Source organism: Patiria miniata, unplaced genomic scaffold (genome assembly GCF_015706575.1).
Source record: "Patiria miniata isolate m_02_andy unplaced genomic scaffold, ASM1570657v1 HiC_scaffold_1, whole genome shotgun sequence".
Classification (NCBI taxonomy): Eukaryota; Metazoa; Echinodermata; class Asteroidea; order Valvatida; family Asterinidae; genus Patiria; species Patiria miniata.
This window is the reverse complement of record NW_024037047.1, coordinates 30144842-30169061: the sequence shown is the minus strand read 5'-3', so window position 1 is coordinate 30169061 and position 24220 is coordinate 30144842. Positions and strand designations below refer to the sequence as shown.

At 39.7% G+C, this 24220-nt stretch overlaps 1 protein-coding gene across 1 annotated transcript in view; it reads right to left on the bottom strand.

Annotated features, from left to right (window-relative positions):
• Positions 1-23886, bottom strand: part of LOC119728368 (TNF receptor-associated factor 4-like) — a 28652-nt gene extending 4766 nt beyond the window's left edge. Inside the window, exons 1-5 of the mRNA XM_038200588.1 lie at positions 23752-23886; positions 18329-18380; positions 13511-13615; positions 3919-4077; positions 3031-3192 (exon numbers count right to left, since the gene is read on the bottom strand). Coding sequence (XP_038056516.1) covers positions 3031-3192; positions 3919-4077; positions 13511-13597 — 408 coding nt within the window. The 5' untranslated portion in view covers positions 13598-13615; positions 18329-18380; positions 23752-23886. The remainder of the gene's footprint in view (positions 1-3030; positions 3193-3918; positions 4078-13510; positions 13616-18328; positions 18381-23751) is intronic.
• Between the last annotated feature and the right edge of the window lie 334 nt (positions 23887-24220).

Here is a 24220-nt window from a genome sequence, read left to right as displayed (position 1 = left end):
CAATGTTATCTTACAGAAATATCAAACTGTATTATCATAACTGTATAATATTACAAAGCAAGTGATTCATTTACAAATTTGTGACAAAAGTGATAAAGCGAAATCGGAAACGAAGCCGAGCTTTGAAAAGGGCCGTCAATGTCGTTAAGTTGATTTTTAGCCACGGAGGCTGCCTGACCTACAATTTAGGCATGGGCATCGGGAATAATTGTCTTGTCTAGGGAACCAGACTAGGGAATAAAAATGGTTTTAAAATATATTTTTTTCAACCTATTATAAAAGCAGGTGGGAAACTTTTTTTTGTTAGTGAAATTAGCTTTTTTTTCATGACTGCCCAGCCTTTTTCAACGTTGTAGTTTAGGATCAGTTCAACTAGCCTTACAACATATATTTTACAAGCTAATTAGGGCAAGCTTGTTGAATGTGCTGGCCGTTTATTTGAAGAAAGTCCGACTTGGGGGTTGTCTAAAGCCCAGTCGCGCGGTACTCCTAAATGCCCAAGTTAGACAAGGCCAGTCTCGGTTCAGTTCCTCTGAACATTAGTCTCTGTCAAGGCAACTTTTCTACGTGTATAGATACCGGTACAATGGAGATAACAAATGAGCCGTTTATTGAGAAAGTGAACTAAAACTGGATCATTGTTATATGGGGCAGGCTGGGGTATCTCTGCGGGAGATGGGTTCACGGAGTCAGTTGATCCCTCCACAGAAGACTATTATTAACTATTATAAACTTGTCCATGTTTTATTTTTTTTCAAAGCAAAAGAGACGCGTAAGTTAAATGCACGCCGGAAAAGCTGTGGTTTTGCCCGAGGCGAATAAAGAACCAGGGGTGTGATTGGACAAAAATGAAAAATCCACGAACTTCGGTTGACATGTAATATACATGTACATGTACATGTACATGTGCATGTATTATTGTACATGTACTTGTATAGATGTACATGTATACATATGCATGCACGTATGTCCATATATAGGCCTAGGGCATGTACATTTTATGTACTGTATCTGTAATTTCTGTAATGTTAGCAAATTTTGTCGCTTCAGTAAAGAAAACAAATGGGGGAAAAATTAAGAAAAAACGTCTGGTCATTAAATAATATAATCCATATGTGATTGATTCATAAAGGCTTTTTCTGTGTGTGATGTTATTACTTTTGCATGTTGCAGAGAGAAACGATTCACACAAAACAATATGAACGGTGCTGAAAAAAGTTTAATCTTACTTTAAACTCCAGTCCCAGCCCCAGGCTTCCAAAACATTTTTGAAATTTTGTGTTGGTGGTGGCTATTTTTCAAAGCACTACTGCAGCTCAAACTGATTTCCATCCACAGTGACACTTTATTACCAGTTCTTCCAGCCATACTCTTGAATTCCTTGACAAAATCGCGGCAATATTGACACCAATGTGTTTGCGAATTGCTAGCACACGATCGTCACTGCACACTACATGCACAATACACACACACCCATACTTGTTTCACATGACTAGTGTGGACTTTCCATTGCTTTCGTGTAGTTAAGAAAAACCAGTGAAAAAACTCATTTTTCTCAAACTGTGAAAACTCTTTCAACCCAATTTTTTTTCTATGATTCCCTTTAGTGTTTCTCTTCATTCTGCTACAGATAAACCTAACCCAAAAATGCCTCTAAACCTGTTTTCCAGAAATGGGGAAACACTGTGTGGACGTGGGGTAAGTCCACACAACGTCGGTGCTACCTACATTATGTGGACGTCTTTTGTTCGGAAGTCCACACTGCGTATGTAAGACAAACTCACACACACCCACACGCGATATACAAACACGAGGTGCTGCAAACCCATTGAAAATTATTTTTAGTCTGGTCCTCAAGTACTCCACTGCGCATACTGCATTATTGTCTATTAGGTTCTTGACCGCACTGCATTAGACTTGTCACCAGTCCATCCATTATCGTAAATTAGAGCCTATATTTCGCCAGAAGTTTTTGGGCGATATTATTACGGAAACAGAAAACGTTAAAAATCCGGAATCTGCAAAACAATTCCGCAGACGTTAGATAAAAATCCGGAAATCCGGAAAAATCCGGAAAAATCACACCCCTGAAAGAACATATTTTTTTTCTTTTTTTGACTATTGGGGTTGACTCTTTTAATGTAGGTGTGCTGTACTTTTTCCTGTGGCCTGGATGATAGTGGCAACTTTTTTTTTTAACTTGGTAGTCACAAAAAAATAACACATACGTGGAAAGTTGATTGCCAGGCCAAGAAAAGCTGCAGACTTGCTTTATATTAACAATGGTGGCTGACTAAACCCTTTTTAATTACTGAAAACATGAAAGCCAAATTCTGGGATTTATTTTTTAGGCACGACAACTTGATGATGTAATGTCCAATTAGATCAAGGGGAATTTCGTAAAAAACAACAAACAAACAAGCAAAAATCTAGCAGTTTTGTGGGTTGCGTATGCCGGTGATTCTACAAATTCAGGGTCCAAAGTGCGACGTTTTTCCTGTCCCTGTTACCTTGGTACTTTGTAATTTGCCATTCAAGTATCATAAAGAATGACCACAAACAATTTCTATTTGTCGGGTAGGTAGTTTGTTATTCACATTCACTCTTGGAGGACAACTGCATTAACCCTAACCTTCCCAAATCCATCCAAATCCACCCCCCATTTCGGGGATTTTCATAGGCAAGCAATGAGTACCAAGTCCATCAAAATCCATCTACATGTATAGTAGTCATGGTAGCGGTGGTCTTGTGGTGGATTTCAGCGGATTTGGTCCTAATGCATTATCTGAAACAGGGGTCAGTGATGGATTTTGGCGGACTTGGTCCAGTACTTAGTAAAAGACACTAGGAAGTTCAGGTTAAGGAGTGCATCGGAATTATAAAATCCTAGATGTCTGACGTAACACCGACACACAAAAAGTGGACCCCAAATTTGTAAAATCATCCATCTACTGGTATAAAACAAAAGATTATTCCCCCTACCAAACAGACATAGCCCCACCCCCTTCTCGTTAATTATACCCATCTTACCTGTAATGTATCAAAGATGAATTCTTTGCTGCAGTATTTGCACGGTATCTGTCTCTTGGGGCATTCGTTCATCATGTGAGCGTTGATGTATCTGCGTTGCAGCTGAGCCCCACACTTGTTTTCACAGAAGACGACTTCGAGCTGGCATCGCCCCGTATGATGCTGTGACAAAGGGCAAAGTGAAAATGCAAACAAACTGTTAAAACATTCAGTGTTTTGTTGCAAGGAAAAAAAATCTTGGATATTCATTATAGTGCACTTTAAGCGTTATAACCACATAATAGAGGGTTTCCAGCACTTTATCAAAACAAATTTCTCTGAGTTTTCTCTGATATCTCCCTGACCTAATATCTCGGCCATCCAGTGATGAAAAATGTTGAAACTCAGTACATGCATAGAGCAACTCATCACATCATGAACATACCCAAGAAATTTCAGGACTATAGGTCAAAGGGTTTTGGAATTATTCATATGTACAAATGGTAATTCTGCTCTGTGTATAAGACGTATGTGGGAAAATTCAGTTAAGCGCCGGAAATTTTTTTGCTGTGCGGCAACCCGTGGTCCGATTTTTATGTTTTGGTATCAAAGGATGCGCAAGGCTTGAGGCTAAAAATTCATAACAGCTCGGGTCGCGAACAAACAAAGAATTTCAAGGCTATCGTGGAAAAAGTTGAAGGGGGGGGGGGGCGGATTCCACCCCTCGGCCCTTTTAGGGCTTAAAGTCTGAGAAAACATTACCAGCTTTACTTCCCAACTACAAATTCTATTGTTCAACTAATTCTGCTGACCAGCCAGCTAACCAGCCAGCTTGCCGGCCAAATAACCTTTTTTGGTAAGCAAATTTGTATCAGTCGTAAAATGAGTAAAAGTGATTCCTTTTCCTACCTCCATTCTCTGTCCAGGGAACTGACCACCACAGAACTCACATGTCGTATTTCTCTTAGGACAGTCAAACTGTCGATGGTCCTTCAAATGGTTCCTAGCAACCATCGCCGAGCACTCTGTGCAGGCGGCCATGTTGTATGCACAGGACTCCAGGTGGGGCTGTATGAAAGACAGAAACATGTAGATATTTAATAGAAATGAATATTCGGACTGGCTACTTTTCACTAATTAATTACACTCAGTAAAACTTGCTTCATTTTACAGTGAGGTTTCCAAACATGTTAAACGTACATGTTATGCTACCGGTACAATTTGGTCAAGAGCCAGTGATCCAACTCAGAACAGATTTTCTCTTAAAATTGGTGCATTGTATACAGTAATTTATTACACATTATTCATGAGATGGAATTTTTGCGTCGGGCTGATGTAAATCAAATTAGGATTTGCCCTTCATGATGTACATCAGATTCGAACCAGCCAACCAATCCCCTTTGCTCGGTGGTCGAGTGGTAAGACATCTGCACTAGAAAGCAGGAGGCCATGGGTTCGAGTCCCACCCGAGTGATTTTTTCCAACTTTCACTCGGGAGGTAACACACTGAGTATACAGTGTTTATACGTCGGTGAAGGGCAAAACCTGATTTGATTTATATCAAATTTCCAAAATCCACTTTTTAGAGTTTGTTTCTTTTTCTATAACAAAACAAAGTTATTAGCTTCAGTTCGTTTTAGGCATTTTCAACACATACACGCACATGTACAAAAGTAAAAATACTTTGCATTGATCTCTCACAGCATGCTTGACATATCTACAGTTGTAGTAAACAGAAATGATGCATTTTCCTCCATTTCCTCACACACACAAAAATTAGCAGGTCTTGTTTTTTTTACTAAAAAACTGCAAGAGTTATTTACGACCAGCTTTGATAAAGTACACGCACTCGCCATCCATTACTTCCGTGATTTTTATGAGAATTGTCATTTTACTCCTACCGGTACCTTCATATCTAAACTCATAAATATGCACTTGAGAGTATATTTACTACGTTATTTAAAGAGCACTCTAACAGCACATGCACAGTGGCGATAGGAACAGAATTATAAAAATAGTCCATAATTTTTTATCTGCATTTGAATAGTATGGCTGAGTGACTGCAAGTATGAATCTGTGTTGTTATTCTTTCAATCCGTGCATGGCCGGATCATACAGGGTGAGTCAAAAAAAGCAAAACCCAAATGTCGGGATCATTTTTTAGTGAAGTTTTGCATGTAGCACTTTCAAAATCTAGCATATGAAAGCCCAATTCATAAGCTTTCTTTCAGTACAAGAATCATTCAAATCACTCATGTACTTTTCAAGTTACGGAATTTAATACAACCACCATTTTAAAGTTATGTCCACGGATCACAAAAAAAGGTGTGCGTTCTTTCAGCAAAACGAAAACCACTCACACACATCCATATGTGATTTGTAATCGTTTTGCTGAAAGAACACTTACCTTTTTGTGATCCGTGGACAGAACTTTAAAACGGTGATTGCGTTTAACATTCCGTAACTTGAAAAGTACATGAGTGTTTTGAATGATTCTTGTACTAAAAGAAAGCCATGAATTGGGCTTTCATATCCTAGATTTGGAAAGTGCTACATGCAGAACTTCACTAAAACAATAGTCCCGGCATTTGGGTTTCCCTTTTTTTGTCTCACCCTGTATTATTCAAATCACTGGCAACATTTTAGCAGTCTAACAAAAAATCACGTCAATGCATGCATTTGCCCTTAAAAAATAAAAGTACACGTACATAGCAAATGCACTCTTAACATGACTACGATGACTAATAATATAGGCTAGAATAATATAGGCTAACAAATATGGAATTTCCAAAAATAGTTTTGCATAAATAAACCTTGCTACTGCTGTATAAACAATTGTAAACATGGGATTCTTGTTTGGTTTTGTAACATAATTGATAAAGACTTTTAGTTTCATATCCATGTGCGACCGAATTTTGTTCTCAACTTCTCGATTACTTGATATTATTTATATCGATATCCCCAAAAGCAGTTTTTAAATCATATCGAAATATCAAATTTTTCAATACTGAGGTAATGATACCGAAAACATCAAAGGCGTCAGATTATCGTCAAAATAAATCTCCCGTTTGAGCTTTTACTTTGTGTTTAACGTTTGTGTTTAACTCTCAGTGATGAGATTTGTTTTAAAAAGTTTGAGCAATATGCTCCAGAGAAAGCCGTGGCAAATTGGGACTTTAGATTGTTTTTGTTTGTTTGTTTGTTTGTTTTTAAATCAAAGTGTCATCTTTTTATTTCACTTTTACATGGGATAATCGATATATCGAATATTCCTGATATTGGATTCCCGATATCCATTATTAAAAATTCTGATATCGGCAGTACAACTGCCCGCAGCGAATTTGTTGCGTTTTCAGTGACACCAGTATATTCAGTTTACAATACAAAAGCTTTTATTTTACTACAAGTATCCTCGTAGTGGCATCTGGTACGCCTGTCAAGTACGACTATATTGGTAGTCGATTATTGGTAGTCGGCAGTCAACGTGTTAAATGTACACATACAAGATGCCACTCGATGAAAGGAAGCTATCAAATGTGAAATGTTTACATTCAGCAACTGTGTAAACATTTCAACATGGTTTCACTTTCCACTGCAGCTTTCTGGGCTCCAAAGCTAAACACACAGTGCAGACATGCTTAGATGAACCATATACAGAAAATAATACCAGTATAAGAGCCATTTGCAAATAGATATAATGCCAATCAGAACATCTACATTATGTGTATATGACGGGGCTACCCTGCTTTCTCACATCAAATACTGACAAGTTGTTTGAACAGTATGGCGCTACAAAGTAATGTTTGTTTTTAAAAAAGACAAATCTTGCATTCAACATGCACGATACTGTTGTCCTCGAATTATGCATTTCAAATTTTATGCGACCACATTTCAATTTCAAAATGGCAGGAATTCCAATCTATTTAATTTCTTCCCCCTTACTCTGTAATCCTTTTACCGGACACTGTCCATAACCTAGTGAAAGATGTCAAGGGGACTGCCACATTCTGTACACTGGACAGTACATTTTAAGGCCAAATTTAAGGGAGATGAATTAATGAATACCTCAAGGACTTGCTTTCAATTCGGAAAAACAATCACAATCTTCCATGCTACCACCCAATCAACCCCACAACACATCATACCTACCCCTAAAGCCTCTCTATCATGCCTTACTACCCCCCCCCCCCCATCAGACAAACAGACGCCTGGAGACACCAACCAACAGATAATGGTGTCTAGGTCAGGTAGCAAACCCAATTACAGACACTCAGGGGTTATAATCAGATCTGCTGGCCAGCGGCATCAGGACGAGGACGATGGCGCGAAATGAACCAGAAAGAAAAAGGAATTATGCTGCTTGTGTTTACTACATGAATTTTTGCTTATAAATATTCTTTAAAGTTTAACATGTCAAAACAAGCTTCATGTAAGATTGTATAAACTTACATATTACCTTGGCCAAATTTGCTTAATGTTGTGTTTCCTGTGCTCTTCAACAAAATCAATTTTTATTTCTATACATTTTCAATTTGTGTTTTCAATTACCAAAAAAACCTTTTTTTCCCATTCTTTTGGACATAAATTCTACCACTGAAACAGTAGATGTCCAACATTGCTACCATGGATATTTCCATATTTCCACAATAGAAGCTTTGGACATTTCTGTATAAACAAATTTCTGCCTCTGAAGTACATTCTCTTAAACGTGAAAAGCCAGATTTTGTATTTTGATACCTGCTACAATACATATGTGCATGGAATGGGGGTACATATACGCATTTATGTATTTGCCTGCAATCGGGGATCCCCTATTGTCCCTCTTTTATTCGTATAACTTTTTAGGAAGACCTCCCATATGTTTTGTACATGATTGTAAACTGGGGACCTTCGGGAGATCGGGGACCCTATTTTCCTCTATTGTTCAACGTCCCCTACTGTATGCAGAAACAAACTCGCACATCTTCAACCTCCCCCAAGTTCTCTGAACTCATTTGAGATTTGTCCTACCGCATTTCGTATGACATAAATGTATGGCGTAACAATAAATAATGCCACAGTTACAATAAACAATGCCATGTGAGGATTGCTACTGATCATGCACAGGCGAATCTGTATGCGTACTTCTAAGAACCGAGACATTGATTAAATTGATCTACGGAAACACTAATGGCTGTCACCTTCAAACTAATGAAGCAAATGGCCCCGCGAGAACGCACACTCATTTAAAAAGGATTACATGTTTGCTTGAACAAAACCCTGCAACCCAAAGCGTACAATGATTCCCAAGGAGCATTGCCTGAATGAGGCGAATTCTTTCACTTTCCCATCAAAAAGTGGAAAACAAAGTAGTACTTTTTAAAACTGTTATGTGATCTGCACGATTTAGACTTGTTTTAGTATCTACCGTATGCTTCAACTTTGCATACACTTTCACTAAAAACAAACTTGAAAATGCTGGTAATCTTTGGAAACTATGGGCATTTCAGTTCTGGCTGCTTGTAGTTGCTATGGTCACTACGAACTAACTTCTTTTAAAAGTCTGCATAATTCGAGGTCTTTTTTTATTGAATTACATGTAGTTTATACCTTCAGCTGCTCACTACATGTACAGTTCAAATTTGTTGTGTAAATCAATTTACCTTGATTACAAATAATCACAAAGACTATCCTTTATTTTACATCATACTTGTATCCATATTAGTTTTGCGGACTTGGCCATATGTCAATACTCAATTATAGGTTTACTTGATAAAAAATAATACGATTATATTATGATTAATTTAATCACCGGCAAAAAGTGACTGACAGTGATGCCAGGATAAGCTTACAGAAACCTCAACAAGGGGAATAAACTGTGATCAAACAAAACGCCACTGCCAATCATCAACGAAAAATATGCAGACTGCTGGAAATTGACAGGCACGTAGTGATATTTCTATTGGTGATATTTCTATTAATATGACATCAGAAATACCGGACCCAAGTATAATATCCTCAAGGCAGGAGTCTACAAGCACCTGGGGACCGAGGGATGCAGGGATCGGTTACCGAGTTAATAGGCCTCTTCGATGAATGTGACAAGTATGGGGGGCATGGTGTTAAAATGCTAGAGCTGGTCAGTTGCAGCCAGAGGACAACTCACGTTTCGGCGGATCCTGTTTAAGCCAAGATCATTGTTTGGTTCATTTGTGGTTCAAAAGAAGGTGTAGTTAATTTGGTCAAGTTTAAACTCTCTAATTATGGCAATCCAATTAGCTTGATACATCAGCTGCTCCAATGTCACAGTGTGGTTTTATGCAAATATTTTTTTAATGAAAGAGTTCGCTTTGATCGTTGGAATTCATGTTAATAAAATTTCACAAATGCAGTGTGAACATGGACCAAACCGAAACTTTCAGAGAGTGCCAGAAATCAAATTTTCGATATCTACAAATACAGCACACAACTTATACAAACAAATCTATGAGCAATTGCATGGGCTACTACTGAGGGATACAATTCCACAAATTTAGTTCTGGACAGATAGGGATAAAGGTAGGGCAGCAGGAATTTCTTTAAAAGAAACCCTTTAAAATTGAAACTGTGGTGCCACTGATATGATGTGTATGATCAGAAAGGGAGTGGAGGCATAGGGGAACAACTTCAAACTCCGATTATGTATCCTCTACCAACAATCCAAATTTTGGGGACATTATTAATACACTTGTACTTAAAGCTACAGTCCATCATTTGTAATTTGTGCATTTTGTTCGTTTGAAGCAACAAAAGAGTTCAAAATCTAATGAAGGATACTGAGCAACTAACCTGATGAAGTTTCAGCTAAGCTTCAGCTGTACATTCCGAGAAAAACAGCATTCTAAGATCTCAATTTCAAATCAAAAGTTACTGAATCATGTTTTGAATTGATCCGACGAATTACAACAACCGCGCGCGCGTGTGCGTCGTTCCAATACTTGTGCGCGCTGCGCTGAATAACAAAACGAACTACTAATTTAAATTTTCCTACGGTGCTTCTTAAGAATCACCGTTGGAAATGCCTTCTTTCGTTGATTAATTCAAAATGACAGCTTCCCAGAAAGAATAATTTCACAGGGAGTTTAGTTCCCTTACTATCTTTTAACCAAGTTTGTTTTTCAACAATAATTTCGCCAGTTACTTTTCGGATGGCTGCAAATGATGGACTCTAGCTTTAACTGAATGATAAAACTCACCAGACTTCATAAAGACCATCCTGTGTTTTGTACTTTGGTCACCATATGGTGTAGTAATCAAAGAAAGAGCTTCATATCATCAAGCGGAAACTGATACAATGCAAGATATTACTGAATTCAATTTCACTTAAAATGCCGTATCGATTTCTACAAATGACGACTCCAATTTATTGTATGGCCTTCTCACTTACATGTACCAAGGGTTACCATGGAGAAGTGTGATCCAATGGCCGTAATACTCTCATGTGTAAGGTACTGGTTCCAACCCTGATGAGAACAGAGTGTTTGTGTTCTTGGGCAAGACACTTTACTACAATTGCCTCTTTCCACCCAGGAGTATAAATGTGTACCTGTAAGGGTAGATACCAGATTGCGCTGATCTCAAGCTGCTGCAGTAAACTAATGCCATGGCATGATGAACAGGGGTAATTAACTGCGAAGCACTTTGAGACTTTGGCATAAAGTGCTACATGTATTTAAGTTACAAGCTCATTATACATGTAATAATACCGGAGTCTTACAAAGCGCACATACATATCTACCAACAATTAGGTACTCAAGGCGCTGGTTATCATGTCTATTTTTAAAGACAGGTAAATGAAGTTTATGAGAAATATGAGACCCATTATGTAGCACCTTCATAAGGGTTTACAAAGTGCTGTGGTGCATATTGCAGCCACCATGCCAGAAACCGGGGCAAACCCCTTCTCTTAGCGATAAGTGTTACTGGGTTCTTTAACGTGCATTACACAACACACGGGACCTATGGCTTTACGTCCCTTCCAGAAGAAGAAGCAATTATGGTAAAGTGCCTTGCTCAAGAGCACAAGCACCATGTTCCCCGTCAGGATTCAAACCCATGTACCATGGCACATGAGTTGAACACCGTAACCACTGGACCACAGCACCCCATGTATTGGACCACAGCACCCCACGTAATTACATGTTGGTGGTGAGCAGTTTGCAGCAGCTTTTTATTTCATACAGATTATAATTATTTGATGGACAGGCGTTTGCAAGAAAAAATATCAACTTGGCCTCTGCACAACCTTATTCCAGGAATCTATATTTAGTTCCTTCAGCTGCTACACCAAACAGCGCCACTTGATGTATAGAGACTTCATCTCGCTCCAACAATTAATATTTTAGAGGCACTCGGCAAGTTATTACGATATTACGAGTGTGTACAGGTCACCGAAGCAAGGAGCCAACACACACACAAGAAAATAACGCCTGCTAGAAAATTGGATCATCCATTCTGTGCACACATCGACACCTCATCACGACAGAAGTGCACTACTACTGCGTGCATTTCAAAGCCAAATGAGGCGTGGGGGCTGGGCAGATGACCAAGCGGACTGGTGCTAAATTGCATCATTTATGCATGAGATTTCGGAACCAGTAGAAATTACAGCAAATTTTGAAGGTGTGAATGGAGTAATAATTTCTCCAGAGATGCACATTTTTAATCTGGTGCAAAATAAAGGGATTTTTAAACGTACGTGTACCCAAACAATGTCGCGGCAAGTCTTTTCTAGAATGTGATGAAATATTGGGAACCCATGTGCCTTTTTGGAGAAAAAATTCACTTTTTTCACTTTAAGCCTGACAGACTGAACTCTTTCTAAATTTGTATAAATCGCTTCTTTTTTACTTCTAATTCATAGGTTCAACCAAAATGAAGATCGGCAGTCTGCAAACTTTTGTTCTGAGAAGTTTGATACAAAAGTGGATCTCATCAAAATTGATGAGAAATTTCAAACTACAATCATTTCTATCCTTGTTTTGAGCAAGAAAGAATGCTTGAGGAATCAAAATTATTTTAAAAGGATATTAGGCTAAATGTTTATTGTAGTTATGGAGCCTGGCAAAATAGTTCTCAAACTATTGTGTTAGGCTCCATAACTACAACAAACATTTATAGCTCAAACTATTTTTTGTTTATGACATCAAACAGATGCCGTGCAATATCTTGTAAACAGCGTCACAGCATAACACATGTAAGCTTGAACGCTTGTGTGAAGTTCATTTACCATGACGTTGTAAACACGTTCTCATTTTGCATACGAGACAAACATTCTTCAGGCTTCAGTGCACGCTATCAAGAACCCATCTGCCACAGTCATCAACTGTTGTAATTTAAAACTTTATACTGCATTTTTAAGTCAGCGAAGTGAATCGGCATTCAAACTGTAACCATTCAGCCTTAACAGAAAACCTGATAATGATGGCACAACAATATAAAATTACACCGGAAATTTGTTTTGTCATGCCATACCAGACTCAAATTTAATTATGCTATTGGAAGATAGTTTCTTGTACATGTAATATTATTGCCCATGCAGCACCATATTGCCAGCTGGTATTATTTAGTTAGGGTCATTACTGCGACGAAACTGAACAGAATATGAACTCCAGATGAGTTGGGGATGCCACCACTGAAATTAAAGATGGTTGTGGGTTGTGTTGAAGCGTGAAGTTACAGTTTGTTGCTTACTATCATAACAAGCACCCTGCTTTGAAAGATTGTGGTGTTCATTTGAACAACATGTGGCCTTGCTCTGCAATATCTTACTTTGTGGTGAAAATCTCTGTGTTTTATTATTGTGACTGTTGCAAGAGAAAAGAAAATATTTCTTTCTCAAAACTTGAGAGTGAGGACATAAGTACATGTATGCTTTTCTAGAGAGTACATTGACGGGATTATGAAACCAATTTGACACTGAACCATATTTGAGCAAATATATGCCTCTGAACATAAGTGTAGAAAGTATAATTTTATGTTCTTTTTCAAAATGTCATTATGTTCAGTATTCAAAATGGTCTACATTTACACAGACATCAGTACACAAAGCTGATAGGTGAAATTGCACACACAACTCAGCCTTCTTTGTCAAAATTCAAATAAGCTAACTGATGCAACATTTGCCAATTCTAAGATGAATAAAATTAACAGTTTTTTGTCTATAAACACAATCAAGTGGGCATTCTACATGTACGGTATGTACAATTTGTTTTGGTCAAGCCCACAGACAAAAATATTCTCTGTCAGACTAATCAGTAAATTCTTGCATCACTTCGCCTTCAGATAGTCTTGAGAAAATATCAAAGGAAAAGAACAGATGCTATATTCCACATGTACGGTACTTGTACGCCAACAATAAAAGTGCATTGACACAACTGGCATTTCAATTACAACGTCTTCTCCATCAGTGCAACGAAGTCCCGTTTCCACGGCGACTAAAAGAGCAAGAATTATGCAAATTGTTTCTGTCAGCCCGAGTTACCTGCAGTATTTTTAGCTTGTCCATCCACTTGCAGCCATCTTTGTAGAAAGAGCAGCGAACCGCCAGTGACATGATCTCTTCTGACATCTTGTCGTCAGGGTAAATCTGCCGAATAAATCAAGACAGGAAAAAATACATGGATTGACTGGTGGTAAAAGCAGCGACTTGTTTTGACAACATGAGTTGTGCAGACGTCATGTCTTCGGTTGATTACCTAGTGTTAAGTAACAAACTGACAGGGCGGGAATGTGTAAAGATTGCTATTTAAAGAAACAAATTACATTTTGCGAATGACAAACAGGATCTTCCTACGAATGTTCTATGGATGAGCAAACCTTTTGTGATCAAGCAGGCAGATGTATGCATGTAGCAGCCACAAATGTTCTTTTTTGTAAGGGGTGTGAGGGGAGCTCTAAAAAAATAGCTGAAAATAGCTCAACCTGCGAGCGCAAAGCCCATACGGCGTGGGGTCCCAGGCCCGCTCAAGGGTTAATGTTAAAAAAACCACCAATTTAACAGCACGGTAAATAAAGGTTATATAAAAAAGGCAATATGTATTTTTTTTTTCCTTTTCAAGACATTTATAAATACCTAAGACAGTTTACCCATTCCCTTTGGTCGAGAGCCCGTCACATGGCTGGTTTTAAACAGATGATAAAGACCGGCTGCCTGTCTTAAACAATTTTTCAGTGTCACATGAAATTTGGATTCCTATGAAATCCAGTGCTTTTACCGTTTTATTGGTTGAACGTTCACAATCCTCACGTAGGCATGCGCAATACCAGTGAGTCTGTCTTTCATTAAGTCATAAATTCACAATGCACTTGCCACAGCTGCATCTGCGCGACATCGCGCAGTACGCGCAATGCGTGCACCAATCTACACAAAAGGAGTTGTTTACGCCTAACTCCCGAGCTGGATTCTCCATTATATAGCCAAAGGGGTGTTCAAAAACTTGAAGTGAAATTGTTGAACAAAATTGTTGGAAATTTTTTCATTTTTGACTTGTTTTGGACCGAAAATGTTTTGATTTTTTTGACCGAATAAGTTCGGCTCAGGTAATTATCAGCATCCAGACTCCAACCAGTCTCAAACATATTGTTTAACACCTCCCAAGCACACAATTATTCCCTTATTATTATTACGATAAAAAAGATAAAAGAATATGTTGATTAAAAAGCAGGTACACAATTTAAAACATGAGGCATACTTTTGCCATTTTTTTTTACAAAGTGCACATATGTTTAGATCCTGTATGTTCATTGTACAGTAAATACCAAGAACAAAATGTCAAACAGAAAAAGGCACAATAGGGTTCCTTTATGGTACCTTGCATTAAGGCACAAATTTCGTAAGTCTTAAAAGCTTGCTTTAAATCTGTTACAGAGACATATTTGTATACAAGTATTGACTGCAACACGCAACCTTGAACGGCAACATCACATTAGTGACTTGTGTATGGACAGAGAGCTCTGAAGAGTGACATCAGATGACGGGGCTAAGAGCTCAGCGAGACATTAATGGGAGAGTGTGCGAGAGCAGACAAGGAGAACACAACGATGAATGACATCGTGAATTAAAGCGAGGACAAAATGACAAAAAAAAGACTCGGATGAGAAAGTCAGATACAGAAAGGATAGAGATTTAGCAGTCAAGGGCGGATCCAGGGAGGGGGCAGCCAACAGGGGCCATGCCCCCCCCCCCAAAACGAACCCAATTGATTTTTTTTTTTTTTAAGTGGCGTCGCAATAAAGGCAGGCACTGCGCCCACCACCTTCTTTCCCTCAAAAGAAAATTGGTCAAAGTGGTCAGAAATTGCACCACGTACAGAGCATCTAGAATCCAACAAATTTCGAGGCTCGAACCCCACACTGTAATTTTTGCACCCACTTTTTTGGGGACCAAATTTTCTTTGATCTCCCCCCCCCCCCCCCCCCAAAAAAATTTGATTTCTGGATCCCCCCTAATGGAGTACCGAAGTGAATACGTCACGCGCACAAAATGTGTGTAAAAGACATTAGCGCGTGATTCAGCCCGAGAACCAACATGCGCGCGTACTCCATTTGTTTGCACTACACTTTCTGGTTCTTAATGACCTCACACTTTGGTACTCCATAGCAGTGTGGTAGTCAAGTTCATTATAAGGCCATCACTGCTCTCATTACAAATACGTAATTACAAGTAAATTCACAAGTCATGTAACAAACAACAGAGGATGAATAAAAAACAAAGGAATGCCTTTGTTACAGTTCATTTGAATAGCTTGTGATGTCTTTAGACTGGAAGGCTTGTGATTGACTAGTGATGAACTATGGACTCGACTCTAAAAGTTGGATAACTACAATACCATCTCTGTTTTCATGAATAGACAAACGTAGTGCGCTAAGGGGTGAACAATAGCTCTTCCTGAAAACTGTGCAGAAAGCTGTGATGAGAAGTTAGGAACTTAGGGTAGGGGAAGAGGACATTTGGAAAGTGATGGGAAGAAAAATAGAATAAATTTAAAAAGTGGTATTATCTTACAGCTCTGAACGTGGGTAACCCTGATGCAGTAGAAACTGGCATAGTTGATGAAGATAGTTGAGAACAAGATCTGCAAAAATGCCCGACAAATGTTTGCACTCGAAGTGTACTGGAAGGTAACCGAGCTGCATGTAACTTAGGTGCAGAGTGCATCCAACTGAGTGTCACGTTAACAAGATTACATCGATATCAGCCTAGAATCCTGGATGTTTCCGAGTGTGTGAGTAGCACATCAGCGACACAGAAGAAGAAAAAAACCCTGGCTTATTTGTACAGGCTCCGGTCGGCTTCATCAAGCAGATCGTACATGTCGGCCACGTTTGTCTCTAGTCACCGCAACCAAGTTGACAAATGACGTGCCGCTACTTGGTGGGTAGAATTCTCAATGAGGTTGGCCCCGTATAGAGATAGAAAGACGATCGAGCGAGAAAAAAAAATGCACAGAAGTTTGGTTTTCTTGGGGAGTGCATTTGCGGGTTGATTTTTAATATCGTCGAAGCCTGTCAAGCGCGGTGATGAACCTGGCGGCACTTCATCATTACAAATTACGTGATGGGAAAAGAACGCATCGGGCAGCGAAGTGCGGCAAGTGAAAGGAGAAATTGGATGAATGAAGCATGGATGAGCAAGCGTGACCAAACACACGTCTTGCATTTTTTTTGGTTAGCACGTGAGGTAATAAATTTTAGGCGAGATGTGGAGCTGGTAGGCGGAGGGCAGACTTTTTTCCAGTGGAGGAGTTTATTATTTATTACGGAGCCGGGGTGAAATTGTCTGCCACAATGATGTGCTCAGAAGCGATGTACATGCAAGAGTGACTTGCCATAAGAACTGCTGAACTGAGGTCTGTAATTTTAGTTTTTCTTAGAAGTTGCAGCTTTAGTAAGAATTTCGTTTTGGCTGAAAAAAATATTAGTTTAAAAAAAAAGATTAACTTCAGTCTACAATGAATGTGTTTATTTATGTTTTACTCTAATAATTAGGAGATGATTTTTTTTGGGGGGGGGGGAGGGTTGAAGGCGAGGGGGGTAGGGAGGAAAAGGGTGGGATTGAGATGAGATGAGATGGGAGTGGAGTGGGTATATATAAAAAAAGATTCTTGATCTAAGGGCCTGTCTCAATTCATATCTTGGAAGAGTTCCGGACAAGTTGCAGGTAGAATCGTTCACTTTGTCCGGAAGAAGCTCTGCATTTGTCCAAGATATGTTCGGGGAAATTTTCAGTACCAACTGTTTAACTCACCAATACTGACAACTTCATTGCGGGAAGATTGCGGGGAAATTGTTCAAAATCCTGCAACAGAGTCTGCAACTATAAATCCGGAACTCGTCTCGGATATATGAATTGGGACACTGGTTCTAGATGAAGGCTCATTCCCGGCCACAATGGTTGGGACATGTGACAACAAGCATACCCTGCCCTGGTCCCCCAATCCCCCTCTCCCCCAGGTCAATGTTATTATCTCCAGCCTGTACCACAGACCGCGCAATGAGAGACAACATTGACTGGGGGCCGGGGGAGGGTAGCCCTGCAAGATTTGTCCGGATTGCTGCACAAAAGCATGCCCTCATGCCAACTTACAACAATAAAACAAATTTTTAAAATGCCTATAATTATATATGGATAACAGCAATGACAAACAGACAGAATAAGGTTTGATTTTCTATTAAAAAAAAGTCTTTTCTGAGAGGTCAGAGGGAGGGCATAGTTGAACACAATATGTCCACTGTCAAGAAAAATATTTATCTGATACCAAACTAAAGAATAAAATCCTATTCAATAAGACAAAACCTCCCTCTAAATCCCTCGCATCACAGCATACCAATCCAAACATACCATTTGTTATCACAAAAAGCCTTCAGGACGACAACAAAAACAGAAATATTTTCAGGAGATAATAGAGTGAGGATTCAGCTCTTTTGACAAAAAGGCTTACCCCATGTCGATCCCTTGATATCTCATATTGATTCTTCAGAGCCTAACTAATGACAATGGATTACAACCTAACCCCCCCCCCCCCATCACAAACATAGGAGGAATCTTTTCTATAAGCCAAGGTCTAGCCCATGCCGACCCTTCTCTCATCCCATTCAGATAATAATTCATGTCGTGAACAAAATATCACGACGGAAAATAATTACTACTTGAAGCATCCAAGGACGGGCTCTCCTCAGCATGGCTCATCACTACACAATCACGATCCCTGCGCAACAATAACCCGCAATGATTCCAAACATATTTTCTCGTCAAAAAGCAAAGGATGAAATATTCTGAAAATTTGAAGAGGCCACTTACCTTGGCGTAATCTAAGGGGAGCCGATCTTCCGGACACTCGAAAACTCCGGCACTGCAGGAAAAGGGGAGATAAAAAGAAAATAGGTTGAGAGCTCAGCATGGGTTAGCGAGGGGCGAGCGTCTGGAGCGACTGCTTGAAGATGAGGAGGATAATGATGTGATTAATGAGGGACTTGGTTGAGAAACTGAATCTGATTCTGAGGATGAGCTTAAGGTCAGGTTGTGAATGGAGGATGAAAAGGGTCAATAATATGGCATATCAAAATGGAACAAAATCCACACGTATCTGGAACAATGTCCCTAATTAAATGTTAGCAGTTATATGCGTCTGATACTGTACAATGTATAAATTTAACCAGTTCAAGTCGGTTTATTTTGACAGCGACCAGACCCAGGCCTGGGAATATTTTCCACGAACCTTGATGCCAGACGGGTTCAGGCATGATCTACGGGTAGCACACCCTGCAATTGGGCCGCGCTCGCTGCGAGTGGGTTGCTCACAGATATTTCTGGCCTCGCTCATTAAATGCGGGAAATTGTATGTCATCCGATCTGAATTTCGAAAAACTTTGGCGTGTATACATGTCCTCCGGCACGAACTGGTTAATGTAACAATTTCCTATTGTAAACTGCCACCCTGCATTCACATCAACTGCAATTTTCATCACAAAATTCAGTCTATAGTTTCAACAAGTCCAGGATCTTTCATCTTTACCCATGGCACATTCAGGATTTCACTGTCAAACCACTTTTGGAACAGGATTAAAATGTAAAGCAATTGTCAAAATCTGGAACAATAGGCCTACTCCAGCCTACACTGTTTGCTCAATGCACAAACAGATGGTACATTTGGAAAGTAGTCAAACACAATGCAAGACATAGAACCCAAATCAAATTTACCATTTGTGATGTGATCAAGTTTGAGTCATTTGTCAGGAATGTTTATTTGGAGATTCAGGCCAAAATAGGACCACTTCATCACATCTCTTGGTGTTCCAACTTCCATAATTTTTGAACTAAAGATGGTACCAGCATACAGTTTTCACAGCAGTAATGCTGAGATTGTGCTCTTTTCAAATATAACTTTTTTTTACCAGGGTCGACAAATGACTCATGTAGCTTGATTGCATCACATTTTAACAAATAGTTGCTAAGCCAAAATATCAAGTGCAATTTCAATATCCAATCGCAATTTGAATAGTTACAACTTAAACACCAAAACTGAAGAAAAAAAAGCTGTTCCAGATCATAATCAGCAACATTTTGAGAAAGTTAATCACAAATCATACTGAAGGGGGAAGAATCGAACAACAAGAGAAAGCACTGAACTCCTTGCCCACAAACATCCAAGTTCCGTACTTGCTAAAACCTTCCTAAGCTCATCAACAGACAACCTTACCTCGCAATATCCACCAGGGTTCTTAATATCTGAATGAACAAACTCGCCAACTCAAGGAACAATATACACTACAGTGATGCTTAGAGCCCAGCGTTTCTGAGATGATTAAACCTGATGATCTGCCAGCTGTGACAGTACAAATGCCCCCAGGGGAAAAGATACTGGCTGGGAGCATATTACAAACAGCTAATAAACTACATATGTTAGCCATGTGTACAAATGTTGCCAATCCAAGATGATGCACATGAACACATGCCACATGTACACATATACATAATCATGTGAGACTTGTTATCCGCGATGATTGATTGAAGCAACCATGATCATTAGGTGTAGATTGGCTGTGCGGCTTTAAAGGAAAACACATGGTTGGGAGTTAGGGGAAAACACTCCTCATGAAATCAATTTTCCTTTCTCACTATGCTCTTACCATGTCCATGCACAGTTAAAGTGGAATTTTATGATAAGAAATAAGGCCTAAGGCACAAGAAATTCCCAATTGGGAAATGGTCTTAAGAGAGGAAGGGGCCTGGAAACAATCCAACATTACGGATGTAGTTTATTACAGGACCTTGTTTGATTATTATGTTATAATTATGTAAATATTGTTACATCCTTTTCATCAGTTTTCTTGTCACAATGTATAATGTCACGGTTTAGGATAATTTGAACCTTTCATTTCTTTCTTTTTCTTTTCCGGTCATGGAGAGGTCCAACAAGTGACATGGAACTTACACCGCGTTCCCACTTGATTTGGAAAAAGGTGGATCAAGATCCGGCATTTTGGTGTGATCGTTATCTTACCGCAACGAAACCGCAAGTCGCGTTCCCACTTATGCTTGATCCACCTTTTCGTCAAAATGTTGGGTCCGAAAGGTCACTGAGTTCGGAATTACGCGCGCTCTGTGGGAGTGCCATTGTTGCATGGTTGCATGCTAGGCCAGGATGGGTCAGTTTTCAAACAGCACTATCAGAATTCACAGACAAAAATTACGCGAATTCACCAACATAAATCACGGATCCGTAGAGGATCCGTGCGTGCATAAATTAAAAGGTGAAATCCAACAGAGCCGCTCACGTGTGACATCACGGCAGAAACCAATGCATCGATAAGGGATTCCCTGGTTCTGAAGCTTCTCATTGATTAGAAACGGTCACATGATGTACTACGACATCATTTTCCAATTTTCTATAATCAATACTTCAGATGTGTCACCTCCGTACGTACCGCGTTATCGGCACTATTCTCATCGCATACTCGTAAGCTTTTCCATGATTCTGTGCCAAAGTGAAGTCTTTTGGTGAGTGCAGACTCAGAGTCATTTATGGATGGAAAAATAAGTAAAATTTCAGGAATGAAAAAGGTTTAGTAATGGACGAACACGCAACAAAAATAAGGCCTATATTGTAGTTTTAGGATACCACGTGCGCTTTTGCATGCGCGGTGCTAGCCCGTAGTTCAGCGGTTGTTTATTGTGCATGTTGTAAACGCTGGAAATGTTCACATGAGCTACACGCCTGAAAACGTGTTTCTTCGTTCATGAGACCGCAACATTTTCACGCCACTCGTGCACCGGGCGGATGTTAACAGGTCAAATTGCCGGATCAGATCCACCTTTTGCGTTCCCATCTGATCGTGATCCGGCAATTGCCGGATCTGATCCACCAATTGGGGGATCTGTATCCTGGTCCAGAGGTGGATCAGAAAAGGTGGATCTGATCCTGATCCACCTTATAACGGTTAGCGTTCCCACTACACACAATTGCCGGATCTGATCCACCAATTGGGGGATCTGATCCGGCAATTTGGCAAAAGGTGGATCAGATCCCCCAATTGGTGGATCAAGTGGGAACGGGGTCTTAGTGATGGAAGAAGTACATTTACTTTAAAAAAGGACATGATAGAATGAATAGAGAACATGAAAAATATTGAACATTGCTATAGCCCCCTATTTATCACACATTTTAGATTTGAAATCACAGCTTTTTGCCTCTTTTTCTGAAATTTGGTTAATAGGATGCATTGGCAAGACAAATTTGTTACTTTCAAAATGTGAGGAAGTGCTGGGCCAGTTTCTGACTCAGAATTTGAGGCAAGTGTATGAACAGAGAAAACTATTGGCAAGTGGAATTGTACACTTTTCAACCAAATAAGTTATGTGTAGCAATTGTTACTGGTTATCTAACTACTAACTTTAACTACAAACAATCCAATCACAAACAAGAATATTTGGCTTCATTGATGTTCAAACCAAAACAAAGACCAATTTGTCCTTGGATTGACCAAATACCCATAGCAACGAACCCACAGAATGTCATATTACTGACAGTTATGTCAGCATGACCAGGCAATCTCATAAATATTTGAATGTTTCCCAGCTAAGAAATTACCCCAGCGCTCTGATGAATTATGCATGTCTTCTGGAGAACGGGCAGCTGCTTCCAGATCCATACCCTCAGGCCAATTAGAGAGAGAACAATTTTCCATCTTCATGCACTAGGTAAAAATCAGATGATGGAAAAGTATTCTCTGTATTTTTTATACGTCTTTAACCCTCACCCTTTGGGTATTTTTACTAGAAAGTATCATGAATCTGCCAAATCCATCAATTTTGTCATGCACAAAAAATGTTGGTGTCCGCAGTCTATCAGAATCCACCAGTGAATCCTTCAAAAGCCACCAGTGTAGCACATATACATGTACATGTACATGTATCAGTACCTCGTACACACCAAACATTTATAGCCAAGGAGTTCAACTGTTGAGATCATGAATCCATGAAAGTCCCCCAACTGCTCAATATGGAGATATCTTTAATCCATCAAAATCCTGCAGTACCGCTAGGCTTACTGTCTTAAATCCATAAAAATCCCCCAACTTTTTTCAATAAGGAGATATCCTGAATCTGCCGAAATACTCTTACACAGGGGTGTGGATTTTAATGGATACAGGTCCCCGTACGTTCGGGTTAAATCACACTGAATGAATACTTGTACTCGAGTTTCTACCCACAACAAAACGACTCAAATATACTTGGACAATGCAGTCTACTTTCTCAGGTTTTATTCAGATATCCTCGCTGGACTCAGAAAGCACTCAACTTCAATCATTGCGATTTGCCAAGCTGTAAGCAAATACAGAGTATCTTCATGCTACTTGAACAAAGTGTCCGAGTGAGTTGATAATTGTGAAGAGTCTGTGATGGCATGCAACATCAAGGACGGTGAGTTTAAGACTTTCCTTCACAAGACTACAGTGATGCATAAAATACGGCCCTGGCCTGATTTGTAGTCAAGGTAGGGAGGTTAATGTATGGTTAGCTGGATGGAGGATGGAGGACCGAAGCAGTGATGCAAGCAAACCAACGGACCAGGCAGAAATGTCCATCTCATACAGGAAGTGATCGACAAGCCCTTCATTTCAAGGCTCTTTGAAAGCACAGATCATACACTTTGTAACATTCATTTCAAGACTCTTTGAAAACACAGATCATACACATTGAGTGCGTTCGATTACTTCCCCCGCGCTTACTCATGCAAGCACGACAGCATTCGATTTACTTCTCACGTGACTTCTCATGCTTACTCGAGCCTGGCCCAAGTAACCGACTCACCGAGCCAGTTACTTGGGTAAGTATCCCATAAGGCCATGCAACAAACATGGCTGCCAACGTGACGTCCAGCGGGCGCCTGATCAGTGTCATGTCAAAGTTCAACTTTCCAGCTCTTGCACGAAACTTTACCCGAAACCGTTTGTTTATTTAGCTCCACTGCGCATGTCTGTCATCACGCGAGGAGCCAGGCATGAGTAAGCTGGGGGAAGTAATCGAACGCACTCTTTGTAACATTACAACTGTGAAGGGCAAAACCCAACATTAAAATTTACATCACCTGCACTATAGAAAATTCATCAAAATAGCCTGTCATTGTGGTGCCTGCTGCTGTATTGCATTTCAAGCAGCCAGCTCCACAATCAACACCCCCTCACCCACCCCCTCCTGGGTCTGAAAAGTGCGTACCTTACCACTTTGATTAGTTGAATTTTGGAGCATTCCTCCAAGGTTGAAAGAAGAACACACACAATGCAAGCCCAATTAGACAAATACTGGCCAGATTCAACTTCACTCTATATCTGCAAAAAAACTCCTACTGGTACTGTAGCATTCTGATTGTGACATAGTTCTTCTTTTTCTTTCTCTCAGCCACCTGTCAATCAGTAAGGCACACAGGGTAATATAAACTGTAACCAGCCTGCAACAATGTTATATTTTGACAGCTCAGCCTGAGCAGAGACAGGTCACCGACCCCTGGATGGGCCCAGCTGGGGTCTCAATATAGACTGGGCATTAAAGGGGCTTGTCAAGTGACTGGTGGTTCATGACACAAACTAGGCTGAATATTCAGAAATAAAAACGCAGGTAGATTACGTGTATTGTAAACTTACCAATACACATTACTTGCACAAATAACTTTAACACCGAAGAATCTTCAAA